Below are 21,137 nucleotides of genomic sequence, written 5' to 3'. Positions count from 1 at the left end.
CAGGAGTGTATATATACACATATATATATATATATATATACACACATATATATATATGTGTGTGTATATATATATTATGTCATCTGCAAATAGAGATATTCTCACTTCTTCTTTTCCTATTCAGTGTCTTTGACCCCTATCTCTCATCACTAACAAAAATCTACTCAAAATGGATTAAAGATATAAATGTAAAACCTTAGACTATAAAACTACCTGTGAAAACCCTATGGGAGAAACCCTTGAGGACACTAGAGTAGCCAAAGATTTCTTAAATAAAACCCCAAAAGTATAGGCAAAAAATATCAAAAATAGGCAAGTGGAATCAAATCAAGCTAAAAGCTTCTGCATAGCAAAGGAAACTAGAGTAAAGAGACAACCCTCGGGATGGAAGAATATATTTGCAAGCTATGCTTCAGATAAGGAATTGACACCCAGAATATATAGGAAACTCAAGCAGTTTACACAGAAAAAACAACAATCCAAATTTAAAATGGGCAATTGAGTTGAACAGATAACTCTCTAAGGAAGAAACACAAATGGCCAAAGTGCATATGAAAAAATGTTCATCTTCTTTTATCATAGGGGAAATGCAAATATAAACCACAAGACACCACTTAACCACAGTAAGAATGACTTTGATCAAGAAAATAAAAAATGACATGTACTGGCAAGGCTGTGATCAAATGGGGATCCTACAGCTGGTGCCAATGGAAATTGACACAGTCATTGGGAAACAGTGGGGAGGTTCCTCAAAAACCTATAAAATTTCCATATGGCCCTATAATCCCACTCCTTGGTATTTACCATAACATTAAGAAAATAGACACCTGTACATTCATATTTATTACAACATTATTCACAATTGCTAAGACCTGGGATCAACTCTAAACGTTCAAGAAACTCATGACTTAACTGAAAAAAATGTGGCATATGTACACTATGGAATATTACTTAGTCATAAGGGAAAATGAGACCCTAGTATTTGATACAAAGTGGATGAACATAGAATAATAAATGCTAAGCGAAGTAAGTCAGACTACAAAAGGCAAACACTGTACATCCCACTCAATATATATCAAATATCTGCTCTCTATGGCAGAATTTGAAAGATGTGAAGATATAATGGTAGGGAAACAAGTATAGATACCAGAAATTATAAGGGAGGGCACTAAGCTAAGAAAGAAGAAAAAATAAAATTATATATAACGAAATGTTCAGTTAGGGGCCAGATGATGGTATAGTGGTAGCATACCACATTCTTTTTTTTTTTTTTTTTTTAGGGAGAGATTTTTGCTGCAGGGCATGTGCAATCGCCAGAGAGACAGAAAGAGAGAAATCACCCCCAAAGGGGGATGGCCAGGCCACAGTCCCTTCTTCTCCATTCTCCTCTTGGGATTTTGGGCACGCACACACATGCATCCAGTAGGTTTTAAGCCACCAGGTCCGGGACTCGATCATGGTCAACTACATGGGAGTCCAGTGTTGTAACCATTTCATCATCTGCTGGTCCAAAGAAATATTAATAGACATAAGAATGTAAAGTTCTCTGATGAAAACGATGTATATAGTTATATATATAAACACTACACCATTACGGGTAGAGCAAATACCTTTCAACCTAAGTATTTTCAGTCTAATCTTAGTTTAAATAATTGACACATTTCATCCTGTCTCTCACTCCTTCATTCACTCATTCACTCCTTCTTACTGTATGTAATATTCTTAGTTATGTTCTGTAATGCCCTGAAAACACAAAGATCAATGAGAAGAGGGCCTTGTCTTAAAGTGATAATAGCTGAAGTATAGATATTACCAGTTTTATGATTAAGTAAATCAAAGTTAAGATGTTTGATAGGAATAGTAGATACAGGGGCAGCAGGTGGTATGCTAGTTAAGGCACCAGACTCCTACAAGCTAACCACAGTTTGAGTCCCAGACCTGGCAGCTTGAAAATGATATTGGGTGCTTGAGCAAGAGTGCCCAGAATCCTAGCAGGAGAATGGAGAAAGGACTGTGGCGCTGCCACTCCCACCTTGGGGTTGATTTATGACGTTTCCTTTCACTATTTCTGTTTCTCTAATGAATGCATGCATCCCATGGGAAAAAGTTATGAAGAATAGCAGATCTATAAGGTCTTTGTAACCTTCTGTTGTACGGGAAATACTTAACTTTGTTCTTTAGGAAAATAATAGGATCAAAGAATGACCAAACATATTGCTCAAGAATTCACTTTAAACAGATATTGTTGAAATCATAGAACTATTATGAATTTATCTGCTGTTTTCATTCCAAATATGTGTAATCTGGCTTTGATCACCTCTGCACTAAAGCTGTATTTAAGTTGGAGACAAATTACAGTACATGTTATTCTAACCAAAGAATAAAGATCAAATGCCAGGAGAGTTGTTTCAATGCATATTCATAATTTTTAAAGAAAAGCTTATTGTTCATTAAATACAAACTATGATGGAAGATACCCATATTTGAACAATAGCTCAATTCTTTTCTGGGCAAAAAAATGAGCAAAATCTGTATAACATCTTTTATTTATTCTACTTTTTCATTTTTTTTCCTTTTCTGTGCCATTCAATGCATGATGTGCACAAGAGTAAGAAAGTAAAAAAGTACACCCTTGTGGGACCTGGTCACACAACAATCCTCTTCCAACCCCTCATCAGGATCCCAAACACATTTCCACACCTGGAATGTTTCTTAAGACGGTGGGACTGGAACTTGAACCCTGGTCTACCACTTGTGATGTGGCCTCTTCTGTACAGCACTCTACTGCTGCACCAGAGGACTGGCCCTACTCCACTTTTAACACAAAAACAACCATAAACGGCCATAGCTATTACTTGACTTAAACATATTTCTTCCTTTTAATACAGCTTTTGAAATCATAGCTTCTATTTTAGACATTAATTTTAAGGTTCAGAGAAAATATTCTGATAACTATACTGAGTAAATACCCATAAAAATGGCACATAGAGGTATTAAAATCTTATTTCATAAGAGAAAATTAAATATAATTTTTAAAGGAATCTCTTTTTTTTTGGAGAGGTTTTTATTATAAGGCGTGTGCGCTCACCAGAAAGACAGAGAGAGACAGAGATAGAAAGCAAGAAATCATCCCCCAGGAGGGATGGCCACGCTGCAATCCCTTTTCCTCTATTCTCCTCTCGGGATCCTGGGCACACATGCACACACGCCCGGTGTGAGTTCAAGCCACTGGGTCCGGGACTCGAACAGCGGTCAGCTACATGGGAGTTCAGCGACATAGCCATTACGCTAACTGCTGGTCCCACGAATCTTTTTAAATGATACAGTTCATCATGGAAAATGTGTAGGCATTTTAGCTCTGAATAAAATTTCAAACATTCTAAATTTCACTTTGTCCCCCAAGTAGAATATTTTTTCATCTCATTTGAAATGTTCTCCAATGGCCTTTTTAGCAGGTAACTTTTGATCATGATCATTTAGATTGTCAGCTTATCATTCAAGTTATAACAGACTATTTCCTCAGAATACTACTTTATTATTATTTCATTTATAGATCTAAATCTATTAACCTCTGCAAAAATATGACAGCCCCCTCTTTAAGCAACAGGCATATTATTGATATGAGGTAACAACACTATTCCTTTTTATATCAACAGTACAGTATTTATTTAAGAGAACATTATTGAATAGGTTATTACTGGAGTGCTTTAAGATTTGGTTAGGAAGTTCATTTTGTGCTTATTGCAATATCTTTCTTTGTACCTAATTGCTATTCAATTAGTGTGGTTTTAATGATTTGCTATCTTCATTAATTCTGGGTTTTAAATATTGAATCATCAAAAAACATTAGAAATTACCATTCTAAAAGACAATGTTTTGCATATTTGATAGTATATGGTATGGTCCATACACATATCTCATCTTTCTTTTGTATATAGAAGTCCACTTTCAAATACATATCCATCCATTTTCACTTATTATTGATAGTATTTGGTTAGGGTCCGCTGAATTTACAATTTTTTTCCCAGAGGTTTTTGTTATAGGGCGTGTGTGCTCTCCAGAAAGACAGAGAGAGACAGAGAGATAGAAAGCAAGAAGCCACCCTCCAGGAGGATGGCCACGCCGCAATCCCTTCTCCTCCATTCTCCTCTCGGGATCTTGGGCATGCATGCACATGCGCCTGGCATGAGTTTAAGCCACCAAATCCGGGACTCAAACTGCAGTTGACTACATGGGAGTCCAGTGACATAGCCATTACCCCAGCTGCTGGTCCCAATTTAGAACTTTTTTGAAGGTTATTTATTCACCTCCTTCATGATGAAGACACATATAAACCTTAATACTCACAGATAGGCACCACTAATACAGTCATCACACCTCAATTCACCCCCAGCCTGACCTAGCACAGATCACAGGTACTTGCACACACACCCATTGTAAATAAGGAAGCCCTGGACGCAAACAAGGAATCTTTGCCATGTAGGTCCAGTCCAGTCACTAACACAACTCCCATTTGGCTTCAAGATGAAGATGTCTGCTTTTGCCATTCTTCCCATTTAAGAAGGCTTTTGTCCAGAAGACTTTGCCTGGCCTTTTCCTTTTGCTTCATTTAGGTCTCTGCTTATCCACTTTTTGATCTCAGATACTAAGTGGCATTTTTACCACTTTTTAAAAAAATAACAAAACCTGTAATACTGGGTTGTCAGGAAAGTCATGATGCATTTTTGCATAATAAAACAGAAAAATATGTCATGATTTTCGTGGTGACCCAATACTTGCAATATTATATAATTATTCATTTATAATTTATTTTTCAGTAGAATTTACAGTAAGGTGAACAGGAACATGCTGTCTTGTAACTAACAGAGTGTCTGAGATTCCTGTACAATAATTAAGTCAATGACTGAATGGGCAATACTTCTAAGCCCCCTGCCAGTGTCTTGAAAACACTGAGCAGTCCAGATACCAATGGTGGTAATAATAATAAGAACATATTTTCATTAACGGATAGTCTCTGAAATGGCTGGGAGACATTCTTTTAACCATATTCTGCACACATATGATTCTAAGGATAAATGTCCCATCAAGGATTATTGACTTCAGTCTGCTTCTCGATCTCTCAGAAGGAATATAAGGAAACCCATTCATCTATAATATTAAAATATTACTATCTTTTCTTACAATTTCTCAGAGATGTGCTATACAGAAAGCAAGCTATAACTATACTTTTTTTAATTTTTAATTTTTTGCCATAGGGTGTACATGTTCCCAGAAAGAGAGATAGCAAAACGGAAAGTGAGAAATCACCCCAGGGGAGATGGCTCCATGGCAATCCCTTTTCTTCTATTTCCTCCTGGGATTCTGGGTACACATGGACATGCACCTGGCGTGATTTTCAAGCTACTGATCTGGGACTGGAAATGCACTTGGTCATGTGGGAGGTCAAATGCCATAACCACTACGCCATTTGCTGGTCCCATATCTAGACTTTGAAAAGTTTTTCACATTAGTTGAAGTTTTCAGAACTACACAGAAATGTTTTTAGAGCTACTATAAGCCCTGTAAACTGGATATATGAACTGAAGAGAAAGCCTTTTAGAGTATAAATAGATATAAGTCACAAAAAGAGCAAGTGTGCTAACATGCATGCCTTGGTTTTATGGTATCAAAACCAAGTTTGGTTATTTTCTAATATATATATTCTTCAGCAAAATTTGATTATTAATGCCTTTTTAAGGTGTTTTGTTTTTTTTTCAATGTAACAGCTCCTTATAAGAGAAGTTATGGGGAAAAAAAGAGTAACGTAAGTCACTTTAAGTGGGTAAAAAAAGAACAGGGATAATTTTTATTAATATCCAAACAGGAGGCATATAAAATAATAATGTACCTCAAAAAGTATAGAATTTCCAAAACATATATTGAACAAAAGGTTGCTTATCAAATAATAATTTTTTTTGTCAGATCTCACAAAAAGTATCTGAGAGAAGGTGGTTTTATGAGTGCAGCTCTACTCTTTACACTTGCTAGAGATGACTATTTGGTTTGTGGTGTCTGATCTATCAAATTAAAAAAAATTAACAAGGATATTCTTCTTAGGCAAAGTGATACACACACACACACACACACACACACACACACACAAACAAACTTGCAAGCAGTGTTTCTTCAGTATGTTTTTCCTGGGGGTATTTAGTAAAATTAGGAATCTCTGGACTGCCAGCAGGAGGCAGCTGGATTCTGCATGACCAACTGCATAATTAAGTTCCAGACCCAGTGGTTTGAGAAATGTACCAGGCTCATATGACACAAGCCCCAAACCCAAAAAGGAAATGGAGGAGAAGGAATTGCCTTCCCATGACCATTCCCCATGGGGATGCTTTTTCACTTTTTCTCCCTGGCACAATCATGTGTCCTCTAACAAATTAAAATAAATAAATAAATGGGAGGGACCACCATTTAGTGTAATGGCTATGTTGCTGAACTCCCACGTAGTCAACCACGGTTCGAGTCCCAGACCCGGTGGCACGAACTCACGCCGGGCACATGTGCGTGTGTGCCCAAGATCTCGAGAGGAGAATGGAGAAGGGATTGCGGTGTGGCCATCCCCCCTGGAGGGTGATTTCTCACTTTCTATCTCTCTGTCTCTCTCTGTCTGTCTGGTGAGCGCATGTGCCCTATAGCAAAAACCTCTCCAAAATAAATAAATAAATAAATGCCTAAGTTTAATATCTTTTTTAAAAAGATTTTTACCATAGGGCATATGTGCTTTCCAGAGAGAAACAGTGAGAGAAAGTGAAAAATCACCCCCTGGGGGGATGGCCACACTACAATCCCTTTTCCTCTATTCATCTCCTAGAACTTCCAGCACATATTCACGACTTTGGGCACACATTCACATAAACCCAATGTGATTTTCAGGCCACCAGGTCCAGTGCTCAAACCATGATCGGCCATATGAGAGTCTAGCATTGTAACCACCATGCAACCTGCTGACCTGATGGGTTCAATATCTTTAAAACTTTTGAATTTCTGGGGTTGGCATTCTAGAGTCTACTTTATTAACAAGCCCTAAAGGTAACTTTTTTTTCATGTATTCTGAAAGTTTTAAACTACTTGAAATTTTATACTATAATCTGATTAACTTGTGCCTCTGCCATGTAAATTTTGATTTGGTAGGTCTGGGAAAAAGTCTAAATATTTTAAGTTTCATAAGTACCCTAAGTGATCCTTAGGATAGGAGAAGTTGAGATAGCATGTATGGTTTTGTTTAGAAGGTAAATTTATTAAAACATTTAGGGATATAATATGTCATTCCTAAAGATTTAAGCACAGCTAAAGAGTATTTGCACAAATGGGATGACCAGAGAGAAGATTTGGTCTTGTTAGGGTAATGAGGAAATAGGTCCTGATGAGATCCAGTGTAAGAGAATGTGTGTGACCAATGTGTGAAGGTTTTGTTGATGCCAGCTACTACTGTGATGAGATATACTGAAGTATCTCAGGGGCTGGAGAAAATATAGGAGCAAAATTACTCCAAAGTTTAGCTATGAGTTCAGAAAATCCTATTTCCTTTGCTGTGTTCTCTAAACATGCACTTAACAAAGAAACAAGAACAAGGGATGGAAATGGAAGTACTCAGTTGCTTTGTTTTTCAGAGTTAAGGATTTTTGTCTTTTCTTGAGTTGAGGACAGGTACCTACTGTTTGAACAGAATCCTAACCTGTTTCCTAGCTTTAAGTCTTAAGTAAATTTCTCTGAACATTTTTTTATTTTTATTTATTAAAGCTAAAACTATCTTGAAATTAAAAATATATTTAAAAAACACCTATTTAATGACCACTGTAAGCTATATAGCCTCATCTAGGTGCTACTTTATTATAGCATATTCATTCTACATGCAGTTTCATGCCTCAAGTCAACATGTATTCACAGATATAAATACATCAGCTGAACTCACTATTGAAAGTAAAATTAAGGTATTTTGTGAATCAATGAAATATGGGAAAAAATAAAAAAAGGAATGGAAAGCAGGTGCAGAAACCAGAGTCAGTGTCGGAGGAGGGTGGGATATGGCAGAGGGTAAGAAATACGGGGGAATACATATATATATATATCACAAAAAATAAGAAATGGAAAATGGAAAATTATTTGTTGATGATAACATGTATCATAAAGTCTTTTTACAGTGTATTCTGGATGGGAAATCGCATTTTGTATGTTGTGATAATGTTCAAAGAAAGAATGTAAAATAAATTAATTAAGTTTAAAAAGAAATAGTAATTATTTCATTTTGGCTTATACAGAGGAGGAAAGTGAAGCACAAAAGAGGTTAAGCAATGAGCCCAACTTTACACAGTGAGTAACAAAGGTAGAATTTGGTTCCAGGTGAAATCAAGTGATAGAAGGAGAATGAAGAAGTCGTATCTACAAAACAGAGTTGGCATTATAATGATTATTTTTATTACTCTAGATGGCAAATTATTTTTAATGTTATGTGTACTTTTTTCTTTTAAAAGTTTAGTATTCATTCCGTTTTTCCCAGTCTGATCTCCATTTCTTACCCTGTCAACATCTGGTAACAGCAGCTGCACTGGCATGAACAAAAAATCTCTCTTGACAATTTACTGATTAGGTTGAAATTAATCTGATTTTTTCATAATTATAAGTTGATTTTGCTATAATATGAAGGGTTTACTTGAAGCATTTTAATTAAGTATTTTGAGCCTTCACAGCCTGATTTTTCACTGGAAGGCAATCTTTTACAGTGAAGTCTGTCTTTAGGTTAAATTCACAAACTAAAACCAAAATCATTGCCAATCTATTAGCATATAAGAGAAGAACACAACACAGACAGTAGGCTAAAATTCCTGGACTTTTTCACATGAATCACTACTGAACTAAACTCAGATCTAAACTCTGTGTGTGTGTGTGTGTAAGATAAAGAGTTATAGATGAGTTGACTAAACAAAAGAAGAAAAACTACTTATCAGCTCACTGGGATATTTCAGAATATTTATCTTGTATAATTTTCTTTTTTCAATTATGATGCCTACAGACTTTCTGAACCATCATCTGTCATAGATAAACATGTTTGGGATCCCAGGTACAAGGACTGAGCTCTTGAGCACACCTTTAGTGGTGGCCTTCAAGCTCAGTACTAATCTATTAATCACTATGGTACAGGGTAATGTGCTAACCCCTTTATCCAGACCACATTTTTGTTGTGTCTACAAGGATCTTGTGGGAAAAACAGATAGCATCCATGTTGAAAATAATTTATATCCACGGCATTCATCAAATCTAATATTTTAGTGGCTTAATTAGAAGGGGAAGAAGAACAAGTCCACCTCCCAACTTTGTCCAATAAACCTGGGCTGCCAGTGAGTTCTCACTGCTTTCTGAAACAAGAGATTCAGACTTGTCTTTTTAACACATTTAGAATCATGAAGAACTCTTCAGTAAGCTGCTAAACTCTTAACTATCTGATTTAAAATCCTGAGCCTAAACCAAAATGAATATAAATGGGCTTATATACTCACTATACTACATACTTCACAAAGACATTCACTCCTAAAGCAATGCTTTTTATTATGTAACTTTAGAGAGAACAAATCTAAATTAGGAAAATAATTGTACATTTTCATTCTGAAATCATCCTATTATCTACAGCTTGTTTTTCAAGGTAACTGATAATAAACGGAAAGCATAACATATCTGTGGTTACGATATTTTGAAATCTATTCAATAATTCAATTGAGCCAGATTATTTGACTCATTTATATCAGTCACATGATTGTTCTATTTGTTTTTGTTTGTTATTGTGTTGTTGTTAAGGTTTTTGCCATAGGGCATTTATGCTTGCCAGGGAGAGGGAAAGTGAGAAATAAACCCCCAGGGGGATGGCCACTTGCAATCCCTTCTCCCCTATTCTCCTCCTTTAATGTTGGATATGCACACAAACACGTCTGGTGTGATTTTTAAGCCACTGGGTACAGCACTTCAACTATGGTTGGCCATGTGAGAGTCTCAGACAGTAATTGCTACATACCTGCTGGCCCCTATTGTATTTATTTTTATATAATGATTCATTACCTTTTTAAAAATTTGTTTATTTATATATTGCCATATGGTTTGTGCGCTCACCAGACACAGAGACAGAGAAGGAGAGGGAAAGGAAGAAAGCACCCTCCAGGACTGATGGCCACACCACAGTCCCTCTCCATTGTCCTCTCAGGATTTTGGGCACGTATGCACACATGCCTGGCATGTTTTTCAAGCCACTTGGTCCAGGACTCAAACTGTACAACTGGCCATCTGGGATCTAGCCACTTTAACCTGCTGGTCCCATTATATTCTCTTTAAAAAGTAGCTTTATTATAAAAGAAATATGGGCTTGTTATTTAATTTTTTAAAAAAGTTTACAGTCCACACAAACATATACAATAAAAAGTAAAAGTCCCCTTTTTTAGTTCACCTTTTCTCCCCTTAGAAGAACAATTGGCATTAAATATGTTGAGTCAGGGAATAATATGATTAAATAATCCATTTAAGAATATCATTATGTTTTGGTATGTTGTTATATAGAGAATTAAATATTTTCTCCTTTTGTATGAGTCTGAGATCTTGGATCAAGAAGTATAAGACATTTTTTTTTTTTGGAGAGATTTTTGCTATAGGGCACGTGCGCTCGCCAGACAGACAGAGACAGACAGAGAGATAGAAAGCGAGAAATCACATCCCAGGGGGGATGCCCATGCAGCAATCCCTTCTCCTCCATTCTCCTCTCGGGATCTTGGGCATGCACGCACACGCGCCTGGCATGAGTTTTAAGCCACCGGGTCCGGGACACAAACCGCGGTCGACTACATGGGAGTCCAGCGACATAGCCATTATACTAACTGCTGGTACCAAGAAGTAGAAGAAATTTTTTAAGGCTTAATCTACATAACTACATTTAATAAGGAATTTGAAAATTATGTATCTATTTCAGACTTGGGTGATATTCCCAGGAAAAGGAGAATAAAACTACTTCAATAATTAACATTTCCTTATTGGTTAAATTAAGTGATTAAATGAAAAATGGTACATTTACATTTATATATTTAAGAAAACAAGAGATTATGTCAAGGATTAACATAGTGAAGTGGCACTTAAAGTTGTACTTAAATACGTACTAGAACTTATCTCATGAGAAATCTAACACTGCTTATCAAAAAAAAAACCTATCTAATTAAAATAAAATAAACAAAAAATGTATTAATAATACATAAAATTAAGCATATTTCCTAATCCCTCAGATTAATATAAACAAAAAGACTAGTTATAGGACACATGCTAAATTTAATTTCTCACAAAAAAAGTTCTTAGTTGAGATTTAAGACAACTCAATTTAAATTTCAGTAAATTAACTAGGACTTAGGTAATTGAGATACCCCCTCCCATTTAAAATCCTTTAGTTTTAAATTGATAGCATTATGCCCAGAGCAAAATGGAGTTTAGGACACATTTAAAGAGGTTATCATTTGCAAAACTTATTACAATCTTCCCCTGAAGTAGTAAATAGAGAGATGAAACCACAATAATCACCAACATTGATCAGATTTAAAGATGATGAAATATAAAGACACCCTTCTGACAGAAGAAAAGTAAGTGGTAAGGATTTGAAGAATTAGTAGTGTTTATTATTCAATGTGAATAAAACTAAATCCACTCATCTCTGACTACATATTTATTTATGCTATTTATTTACTCTACCAAAGTTATTTATTGAGTACCTACTATGTGCCAGGTACTGTTTAAGACACTGGAAATACATCAGTAAACTAGATATTGCAAGTCACCACCTGTATGGAACTTACATACTATCCTGGGAAGATAAACAGAAACATATAAATTTAGACAGTGATAGAAACTGTACAAGTAAAGTGGGATAGGAAGTGAGAGAATTATAGGTTAGGATTAGTGGGATATTCAGATATAAGAATACAGGAAAATTTCTAATTCTAAAATTCCTAAATGACCACCATAGGTGGTTCAAATGCCTCTCACAGAAAATTAACCCATATTTTGTATTTGACATAATTTCCACTTGCTTAACCTTCCTTGTTCTCCAAGTCACCTATTATAGATCATTCTCCTCTTTTTTATTTAAATTTTTATTTTATTTTAGTTTTTTAGTTTTTTTCCATTGGGCATGTGCACTCACCAGAGACAGAGAGGCATAGTGAGAAGGAAAGTGAGAAATCATCCCCCAGTCGGGGGATAGACACACTGCAATCCCTTTCTTCCATTCTCCTCCTGGGATTTTGGGCATGCACACACACACCCCTGGCATGATTTTCAAACTGCCAGGCCTGGGACTTGAACCATGATTAGTCAAGTGGGAATCCAGTGCTTTAACCACCTGCTGGCCCCCAGGCTTCTCTTTTCTAACTTAGTCTTCCTTCTACATGTACAACCACTATTTTGGCATATCTTTCATTAAGAATGGGACCAGCAGTTGGTGTAATGGCTATGTCGCTGGACTCCCATGTAGTTGACTGTGGTTCAAGTCCCAGACCTGGTGGCTTAAACTCACACCAGGCGCATGTGTGTGTGTGCCCAAGATCCCGGGAGGAGAATGGAAAAGGGACTGTGGTGTGGCCATCCCCCCAGGGGGTGATTTCTCACTTCCTGTCTCTCTCTCTTTCTGGCGAGTGTATGTGCCCTATAACAAACAAACAAACAAACAAAACTCAAGAAAAAAAGAGTGTTTCTAAGATAATAACTTTAGTGATATAGGTAGGAAATTTACAACCTTCCGAGTTCAGTAGTTATGAAATAAAAATGCCTGATAGTTCAACAATGTTAAATAATCAATGGCATTTATTTAAAGAAAAACCTCATTACAAGGACCCATAACTCTAGAAGGGAAAAGAGAGAAAGAGATGTATTTTTGACAGGGTCTCGCTGTTGTATTCATCTGCTCCAGCCTCCCAGTTAGCTAGGCTTACAAACATGAGCTGTTGTGCCCAGCCTGTTCAGGTTGTCTGTATACAAACCTGGGCTACCCAAGTGACCCCAGATTTGCACAGTGGCACCCTACCACATAGCCCACTATGGCTAGGCCTACGGTATTGATTTTTTTTTTTTTTTAAAGAATGCTATGACAGAATAATCTTTCATGTAAACTTCTTGGAAGTTTAGAAAAATATAAAGAATACTGGGATCAGCAGTTGGCAGAATGGCTATGTTGCTGGACTCCCATGTGGTCGACCACTGTTCGAAACCCGGATCCAGTGGCTTAAACTCACACAGGGCACATGTGCATGCATGCTCAAGATCCCAAGAGGAGAATGGAGAAGGGATTGCAGCATGGCCATTCCCCCTAGGGGGGTGATTTCTCGCTTTCTATCTCTCTGTCTGTCTCTGTTTTTCTGGTGAGCATATGTGCCCTATAGCAAAATCCTCTCAAAAGAAAGAGAGAGAGAAAGAAAAATATAAAGACTATGAAGGTATAGGAAATAATGTTAATTTTTTTTAAGTATCAATGTCTTTAAATGTCTTTTAAAAGTATCGATGTCTACAAAGTATGTAGTTACACGAAAAATGGGAAGTTTAGAAAAACTAGTAAGACACAGAAACATAATATATACACACACACACACACACACACACACACACACACACACACCTTTGTCTTTTGACATAGTATACAGATTAACTGCAAAGTTCTGAATCCAAACAGCTTAATTTCATAGTTTAGCCTCGATGTAGCTGTACAGTCTGGGCAGCTTGTTTAACTCTGTGCCTCAGTTTTCTCATATCAAAATGGTAATGATAATAGTACCTAACTCTCAGAATCATTTTTAGGATTGGTTGAGTGTCTACAAAAGTATCTACCAGTAAGCACTCAAGGTAATTATTAACTTTATTTAAAATGATCATTGCCACAGGGCACATATACTTGCCGAAAAATAGATGGAGAGAGAGAGAAGGAAGAGAAAGCACCCACAATGGGACACGGTCATGCCATAATCCCTTTTCTTCCCTTTTTCCATCCTGTCAGTATTTGGGGCATGCACAGATACATCCTGGCAAGTTTTTTCAAACTGTGGGGACCAGGATTTGAAACTCAGTTGACCACATGGGGTCTGGCTCCCTCAAGCAATTAGGCTACAGGGCCAGCCCAGGTATTAACACTTAATAAATGTTATTCCTTAGATAAGAACATACCTTTAGGAAAACTTGCAGATCTTGAGCTTGGGTGTGTTGCAGAATGTCTTGTTGTATATGTCTGAATATAGCTATACACACATACACTTGATAATCAGGACCAAGGAAAACACAAGTAGCAATATAATGGCAGATTTCCACCCAATCCAAATAATTCCAAAAACACTGAGTTATCCATTGCAGGCAAATCTAACAAAACAAAAAGAAAAGAAGAAGAAAAGTCAGTTTATTAGAAAGCTTATAAAACCACATTTAGCTTTTAAAAAGCAGCAACCAGTAATTCACAGAAAACCAATGAAAAGTTAGTTTTTAATGAAAATAGAAAGATATTCTGCATAGGAACATAACAAGATGCTTCTCTTATTGAATGTCTACCAAAGAAAAATTCGTGCTTCTGGCACTCAGAATTTAAGGGGAACTGATGGTTACCCTCATATACCTCTGGTGAATACCTTCTTTTTTCATACTGTCTTCCTCTTACCCATAACACCAGTCTGCTCTCTATAGATAACAAATGCTAAGAGACTATTCTGATTCAGAGTTTTTTCTTCCCTACCTATAATCACAGATGTATAATTATACAGAAGACAGATTGCTAAATGTTACCTTAATGCAAATGGACTCTGGCTGAATCAGAAAACAAGTTAAACCAAACAGAATTCTATCACATAAAAACTGGGAGCTAATATAGAGAATAATTCAAAAATAAGACTTAGACAAAAAGCAGTGGGATTTTTTTTTTTTTTGCCTCCTCATTTAACTTATTTTCCGAGTAACATTTGTTCATTATAAAGTAACACATGACCATTGTGGAAACACAGAAAAACTTAAGAAAAAGAGTAACACAAAAATTACTAACATTGCTAATGTTTTCAAATGCTACCGTTATGTGTAGAGTCTCCCTCAACCCCTCTCTAAAAGCAGGTATGCTGAAGTCCTAGCCTCCAGTATTTCAAAATGTGTGACATTCTACAAGTCTTTGCATAAATCAAGCTTAAATGAGTTCATTAAGTGAGCCCTAATCCAATATGACTGCTACCTTATGAAAAAGGGGTGTAAGGACACAGACAAAGACCCACATGGAGAAAGCCATGTGAAAGTGGATTGAAGTGATGCATCTATAAGCCATAAAACACCTAAGGCTACCAGAAGCTAGGAGAGAGACATGAAACAGTTCTTCCCCTAGTGACTTCAGAACAAGCATTGCCTTCCTAACACTTTGATTTTAGATATCTGGCTTCCAGCACTGGGAGAAAATAAATTTAAAATTTTATCTGGTCTTTAGTTACCTAGGTTATGATACTTGGCTACTGCAGTCATAGGAAATGAATATGATTACTTTCCAATACTGTAATATTCATTTACGACTTATAAATTGCTTTACCTATGAGAAAAATTCCCTTTGTAAAACTTTTTTAGTTATAGATTTTTGGGAGAGTGGAAGTAGAGAAAATGAACAGATATAAGAGCATTCTTAAATTTGTCATGAAACCAAGCAGGGACCCACTAAGAAGGACGGGTCCTCAATTTCAGAAAAAAAGTGAGAATTTAGGACCCACTAAGAAGGACGGGTCCTCAATTTCCCCTTCTATTACAGAAAAAAAGTGAGAATTTCCCAAACTGGAAACTAATAAGGGCTGAACTAAAAGTAAAGTGTATTTTCTAAGGCTCCTGGAATATAAGGGCCATTTACATTGTAATGGCCCAGAGTAAGGGGTAAGTCTTCATATTTTGTTTATGATAATAAAACAACATTGACCATGAATAATGGCCATCTGACTTTTAAAACTTTCACTTAAGGAAAGATAAAGATAAGGTTTTTATTTCAATATGTAAGATGTTTTGTAGGATGGAAACTGTTGGCTGTGAGTTCAAAAGGCCCTATAGACTGAATGGCTCCAGAAACCTGAACAGAAATTTGATTATCTAAGGCCTCAGCAATCAAGAATGCCCAGGAGATGATCATGTCATCTTGAACCAATCACTGAATCATGCACCTGGGATCTCTGCCCCTAATTTCACCCTTAAAAATACACATGGGGAACACCTCAGGGAGACCTGGTCTTTTCAGCATGAGCTGCCCACTCTCTTTGCTTTGCACTTTGCAATGAAGCTGTACTTTCCTCATCACACCATGGGTCTATGGTTTGGTTTCATGGCATGGATGCAGGAAGGTGGGAGTGCAGGGGTGATTGGGCCCACACTCGCAGTGAGACACAGGTTTTTGTCCCATGCTCAGGAAGAATTAGAGTCGCAGACACAGAGTAGGTATAGCAAAGCAAGAAGTTTATTAAAAGAGAGGGAAGGAAAAACAGCTCCCATGAAGGGAGGGGTCCCGGAAAATGAGCTGCCAAGGAAGAACAGTGGCAAAGGTTTTTATCTGGATCAGGAAAGGCTTTGTCTGGACTTAGGTTCTAGGTGGAGCTTGTACATACATTCCCTTCCTGGTGGGGAGGGGCACCTAATGGATGGGTCCAATTATTATAATTTTAGAGTGGGTATCAAGGCCAGGAGATTCTTTGCCTAGAAGCTTTGGTCCATGAAAACCATTATCTTACCTTCTTCCTGGAATATGGTGGGGCCTGGAAATATCCTTTGTTTTAGGTCTAAGTCATGTTGCCTAGGTCAGTCACTGAGCTGCAAGAGGTCTCCAAAGAGCAAGCAGCAGAGCTGCTTTGTCTCTCTCTCTCAAAATTTAGCCATTTTGTGATTCCATTTTGGTCCCATACCCTAACTATATTTTTAGGGTCCTTGTTTCCTACAGCGCTTAGGCTAGAGAATCTGATTTCCCTATTTCCTACCACAGCACTTTGATGAGTAAACCTGATTTGAGTGTGGAAACATGGTCAACCACATGGGAGTCCAGTGCCCTAACCAGTATCCATCTGATGGTCCCAAAATATTCACCTTTTCATTTCAGTGATTATGAGCAAATTTTTTCATCTCATCTTATGGTCACATTTAATCTGTTACTGATAATGGAAACCATATGGCCAACTTTAAGTTTTCTTCCTTTTTTTATTTGTAATTCTGCTCTCAGCTATAATATTTTTCTTTACAATAATAATGTTCCCCTTCTATTCTGCTCCAAAATCTTTCCATAGAGCCTGAGAGTTTAACTCAATATTGATTCAGAATACACCTATGATGTCTGATATTTGTCAATAGGCAGAACATATTAAATTCTCCTTGGTCTCATGGAAAGGAGATCATTTGGACTAATAGGTTTCTCCATCCAAATTTCAAGTTCAAGAATAGATTGGCATGCAAAGCACATTACCAAACTTCTATTATCCCCCTAAAATCCATGTAATGTGTCTCTGTTGGACTTAGGAGGAAATATCTCAGGCTGCCACTTGGCTAGGCAGTTTGAAGAAGTCAGTAGTTCTTTGACTTGAAGCAACACTTCTAATTCCTTTAATGAACTGCTGCCAGGGTTTTCTCTGCCTCTGTTCTTTGCTACAGCTATTAATGCTAATCAACTTATGGCCATGCTGTGTTAATGAAAATGAGAGTCTCTGGATAGATAAAGGAGGAGAAACAATTGAGGAGTGGAAATAAATACAAATGATGCTCAGAGAGAAAGCATTTCCCATGCATTGGCAATTTTAGGGGTACTGGCAAATAGACAAAGATAAAGGGTCACTGCTTCTATCCATCATCAATATTGGTTAAAAAAGAGTCACCCCAGAATCTGAAATCAGTTATTAAAGTTTCTAATCCATTTGCAATTTTCTGGCATTTATATATATTCTTAAAGTATTGCTTCCTATACACTGTGTTTTTCTTCTATAAAATGGAATATACCTACCCTTTTTTATAACCTGGAAAATTCAGAGAATGGAAAATTGAGACAACTGAAGCACTTTGAAAAATATATATCTGAAGTGCTACCTACATTTTATTCTGTAACAAAAGTGATAGATGTTACTTATTTAGCAAGTATCTATTGGACATCTAATATACACCAGGTACTATTATAATTCTTTATTTTTTCTTAAGAGATTTTGCCTTAGGGTGTATGCACTGGGTGTGTGGGGGAGCTGTGTGTGGGGAGGAGAGACAGACAATGAGAGGGAAAGTGAGAAATCACCTTCCAGGGGTGACTGCCATGCTGCAATCCTTTTTCCTCCATTCCTCTCCTGGGATCTTGGGCACACACAACTGACATGAACTGGTTGTGGTTGGCCATGTGGGTGACCAGTGACCTGACTGCTGTGCCATCTGCTGGCCCTGACTACTATTATAATTCTCAAGTGAACAGAAGTCTCTACTCTCATAGAGTTTACATCTAAAGGGAGACATATACTTTTTAAACATATGACTTCTTTTCCTTAGCAAAAATTAAATCTACTGTGAAACAGAGAGAGTACTGCAGCATGGTCACACCCCACTGGGGGGTGCTTTCTCTCTCTTTCTTTCTCCCTGTCTCTCTCAGGAACACAGATGTTCTCTGGCATTTAAAAAAGAAAATAAAAATTTGAACAGAAAGTTACTTGGGTCATAACTAGAACAGATAAGAGATACTCAACCATAAATTCTATTTTTGGTTAAGAAAATATACTTGGATATGTAACAAGAATGTACTTTATGTTTGAACAAAATTTTGTGAAAAGAGATAATAAAAAAGCTTCCCATTAAGCTATACTATCAAGTGAGTAGTGTTAGGTTCATTTGATTCAGTTTGACTCTGTGTTGTTAGGGACTAAATTTACTTATTTAGTTGGCTAGCTAATTATCTAGTTACTTATGTAGAGGGTGAGTAGGAAGAACAAAGGGAAAAAAACAAAAGAAAATAAAGACAGACAAAAGAATATGAAGTTCTCTATTTCAAAATGTTCCATAATTTTTGCTCCATAAAAATTAAAAATACATAAATAAATCAAATTTTACATTTTCAATGGTTCAAAAGTAAAAATACAAAACAGGGTAAATTCAAACACTCCAACTCATTCCTTCCCAATTAACATGCATTTAAAAACATAGTCTTTCTTGTATTTAATATAATCATATGAGAAGGACCACCATTTTCTCACTTTACAAAATGCCCTGCATAACACTCCCTGTTAACAGGGAGTGTTAACAGATGAGGATATTTCTCATTCCTGTTCATGACTGCATAGTATTCCACCCTAGATAAACTAAAATTTATTCAGCTATGTCCTCATTCAGGAACATTTTAATCGATTCTAGTCTTTTAATACTATAAACACTGGGTCAATGTTTCTACATATGTATTTTCAAAATTTTTCCAGTGTATTTCTTGGATATATGTCCACACATGAGACTGTTGGGATAGAGTGAATGTAGAGGCCAGGAGGGTTAAGATGTTGGACTCCCATATGGCCGACCATGGTTTAATTCCTAGACCTGGTGGCTTGCTTTCTCATTTTCCTCTATTTCTCTCTCTCTGTCTTCTCTCTGGTAAGCACACATGGCCTGTAGCAAATTAAAAACAGTAATGATGATAAAATAATTCTTTAAAAAAAGAGTGAAAAGTACATGTAATTTGGGCACAAACTGCCAAGCTTACTTTTACAAGTCTCAAAAATGTACTATTACATTTTTAAAACCAATAGGTAGAGTGCTTAGAGCCACTGAACAAATATAATTATCGATAGTTTATGAAATTCTTTACAAAGTGAAACAAACTAATTTTGTTTTTATGGTAAACCACTGTTCCTTGTGTAGTATGGAACTAAGTGCACCTTAAAACATTTAGTTAGCCTTTTGGGCTGATAAGGAAGGAATATCACTTGCACAATATGTATCAAAATGTACTACAACCTTCCTGGGAAATTTAGCAGTTCAACCATCTTAAGCTTATGCCTACGTCATAATATAAGATACATATAATTATTTCATCTGAGGTGAATTAGTCATACCAAGTCTTAAATTAAAAGACAATCTTTAGGGGTTGGCAGATGGTGTGGTGGGTAAGGACACTGGACTCCCACACGGCTGACAGTGGTTCGAGTCCCAGACCTGGCGGCTTATTCCTCTTTCTCTGTCCCTCTCTGGTCAAATTTAAATAAATAGATAGATAGATAGATAGATAGATAGATAGATAGATAGATAGATAGATAAATGAATGAAATAAAGTTCAATAAAATAGTTCTTTTAAAAAAAAAAAAAACTTTGGAGAGAGCTGCCTGATGCAGTAGTAATGTGCTGCTCAAGAGAAGCCAGATCCTAGATGATAACCATGGTTCATATCTCTAGCCCCATCAGCCAGAAAAATGCTGGGCATGTGAGTGAGTGCTCATGATCTAATGGACTGAAAAAAGGGGCCTGTAGAACGATCAGATCCTGCAATGGGTATTTCTCTCTCTTTCTCACTCTCTAATGTGCATATGCTCTAGCATGAATAATAATAATAATGTTTAAAAAATGGGGCCAGCAGGTGGCATGTGGCTAATGTGCTAGATCACACATGGACAATTCTGCAGTTGTAGCTCCAGACCCAGCTGCTTGAAAAACATGCCAGGCACGTGTGTGTGGATGACCAAAATCTCAAAAAAAGAATGAAGGAGATGGGATTGTGGTGTGGCCATCTTCCCAAGGGGTGATTTCTCACTTTTCCCCTCTCTTTGTTTCTCTCTCTCCAGCAAATGCACATGCCCTATACAGAAAAACTAAAATAAATAAATAAAATAGAAAAAATTTTAAAACAGGAAAATAATATTAAAAGAATTCTATAGGAATATTAAGTCAGAAAAGTTAGGTTAAAACAATTACTTATAAATACCTAATTAAGTCAAAAATAGGCATGATGTCCAAATGATCAAGTTTAATGATTCAAAAGTACTATTTGTAGGGACCAGCAGTTGCGTAATGGCTATGTCGCTGGACTTCCACATAGTCGACTGCAGTTCGAATCCCAGACCCTGTGACTTAAACTCATGCCGGGCACGTGTGTGTGC

At 36.7% G+C, this 21,137-nt stretch overlaps 1 protein-coding gene across 1 annotated transcript in view; it reads right to left on the bottom strand.

Moving 5' to 3' along the window:
- Positions 1-21,137, bottom strand: part of TBC1D32 (TBC1 domain family member 32) — a 226,089-nt gene that overhangs the window by 2,482 nt on the left and 202,470 nt on the right. Inside the window, exon 33 of the mRNA XM_027769471.1 lies at positions 14,215-14,403. Within this exon, the coding sequence (XP_027625272.1) occupies positions 14,215-14,403 (189 nt within the window). The remainder of the gene's footprint in view (positions 1-14,214; positions 14,404-21,137) is intronic.

Source organism: Tupaia chinensis, unplaced genomic scaffold (assembly GCF_000334495.1).
Source record: "Tupaia chinensis unplaced genomic scaffold, TupChi_1.0 Scaffold149798_1, whole genome shotgun sequence".
Taxonomy (NCBI): domain Eukaryota; kingdom Metazoa; phylum Chordata; class Mammalia; order Scandentia; family Tupaiidae; genus Tupaia; species Tupaia belangeri.
This window is presented reverse-complemented; position numbering and strand designations above follow the sequence as displayed.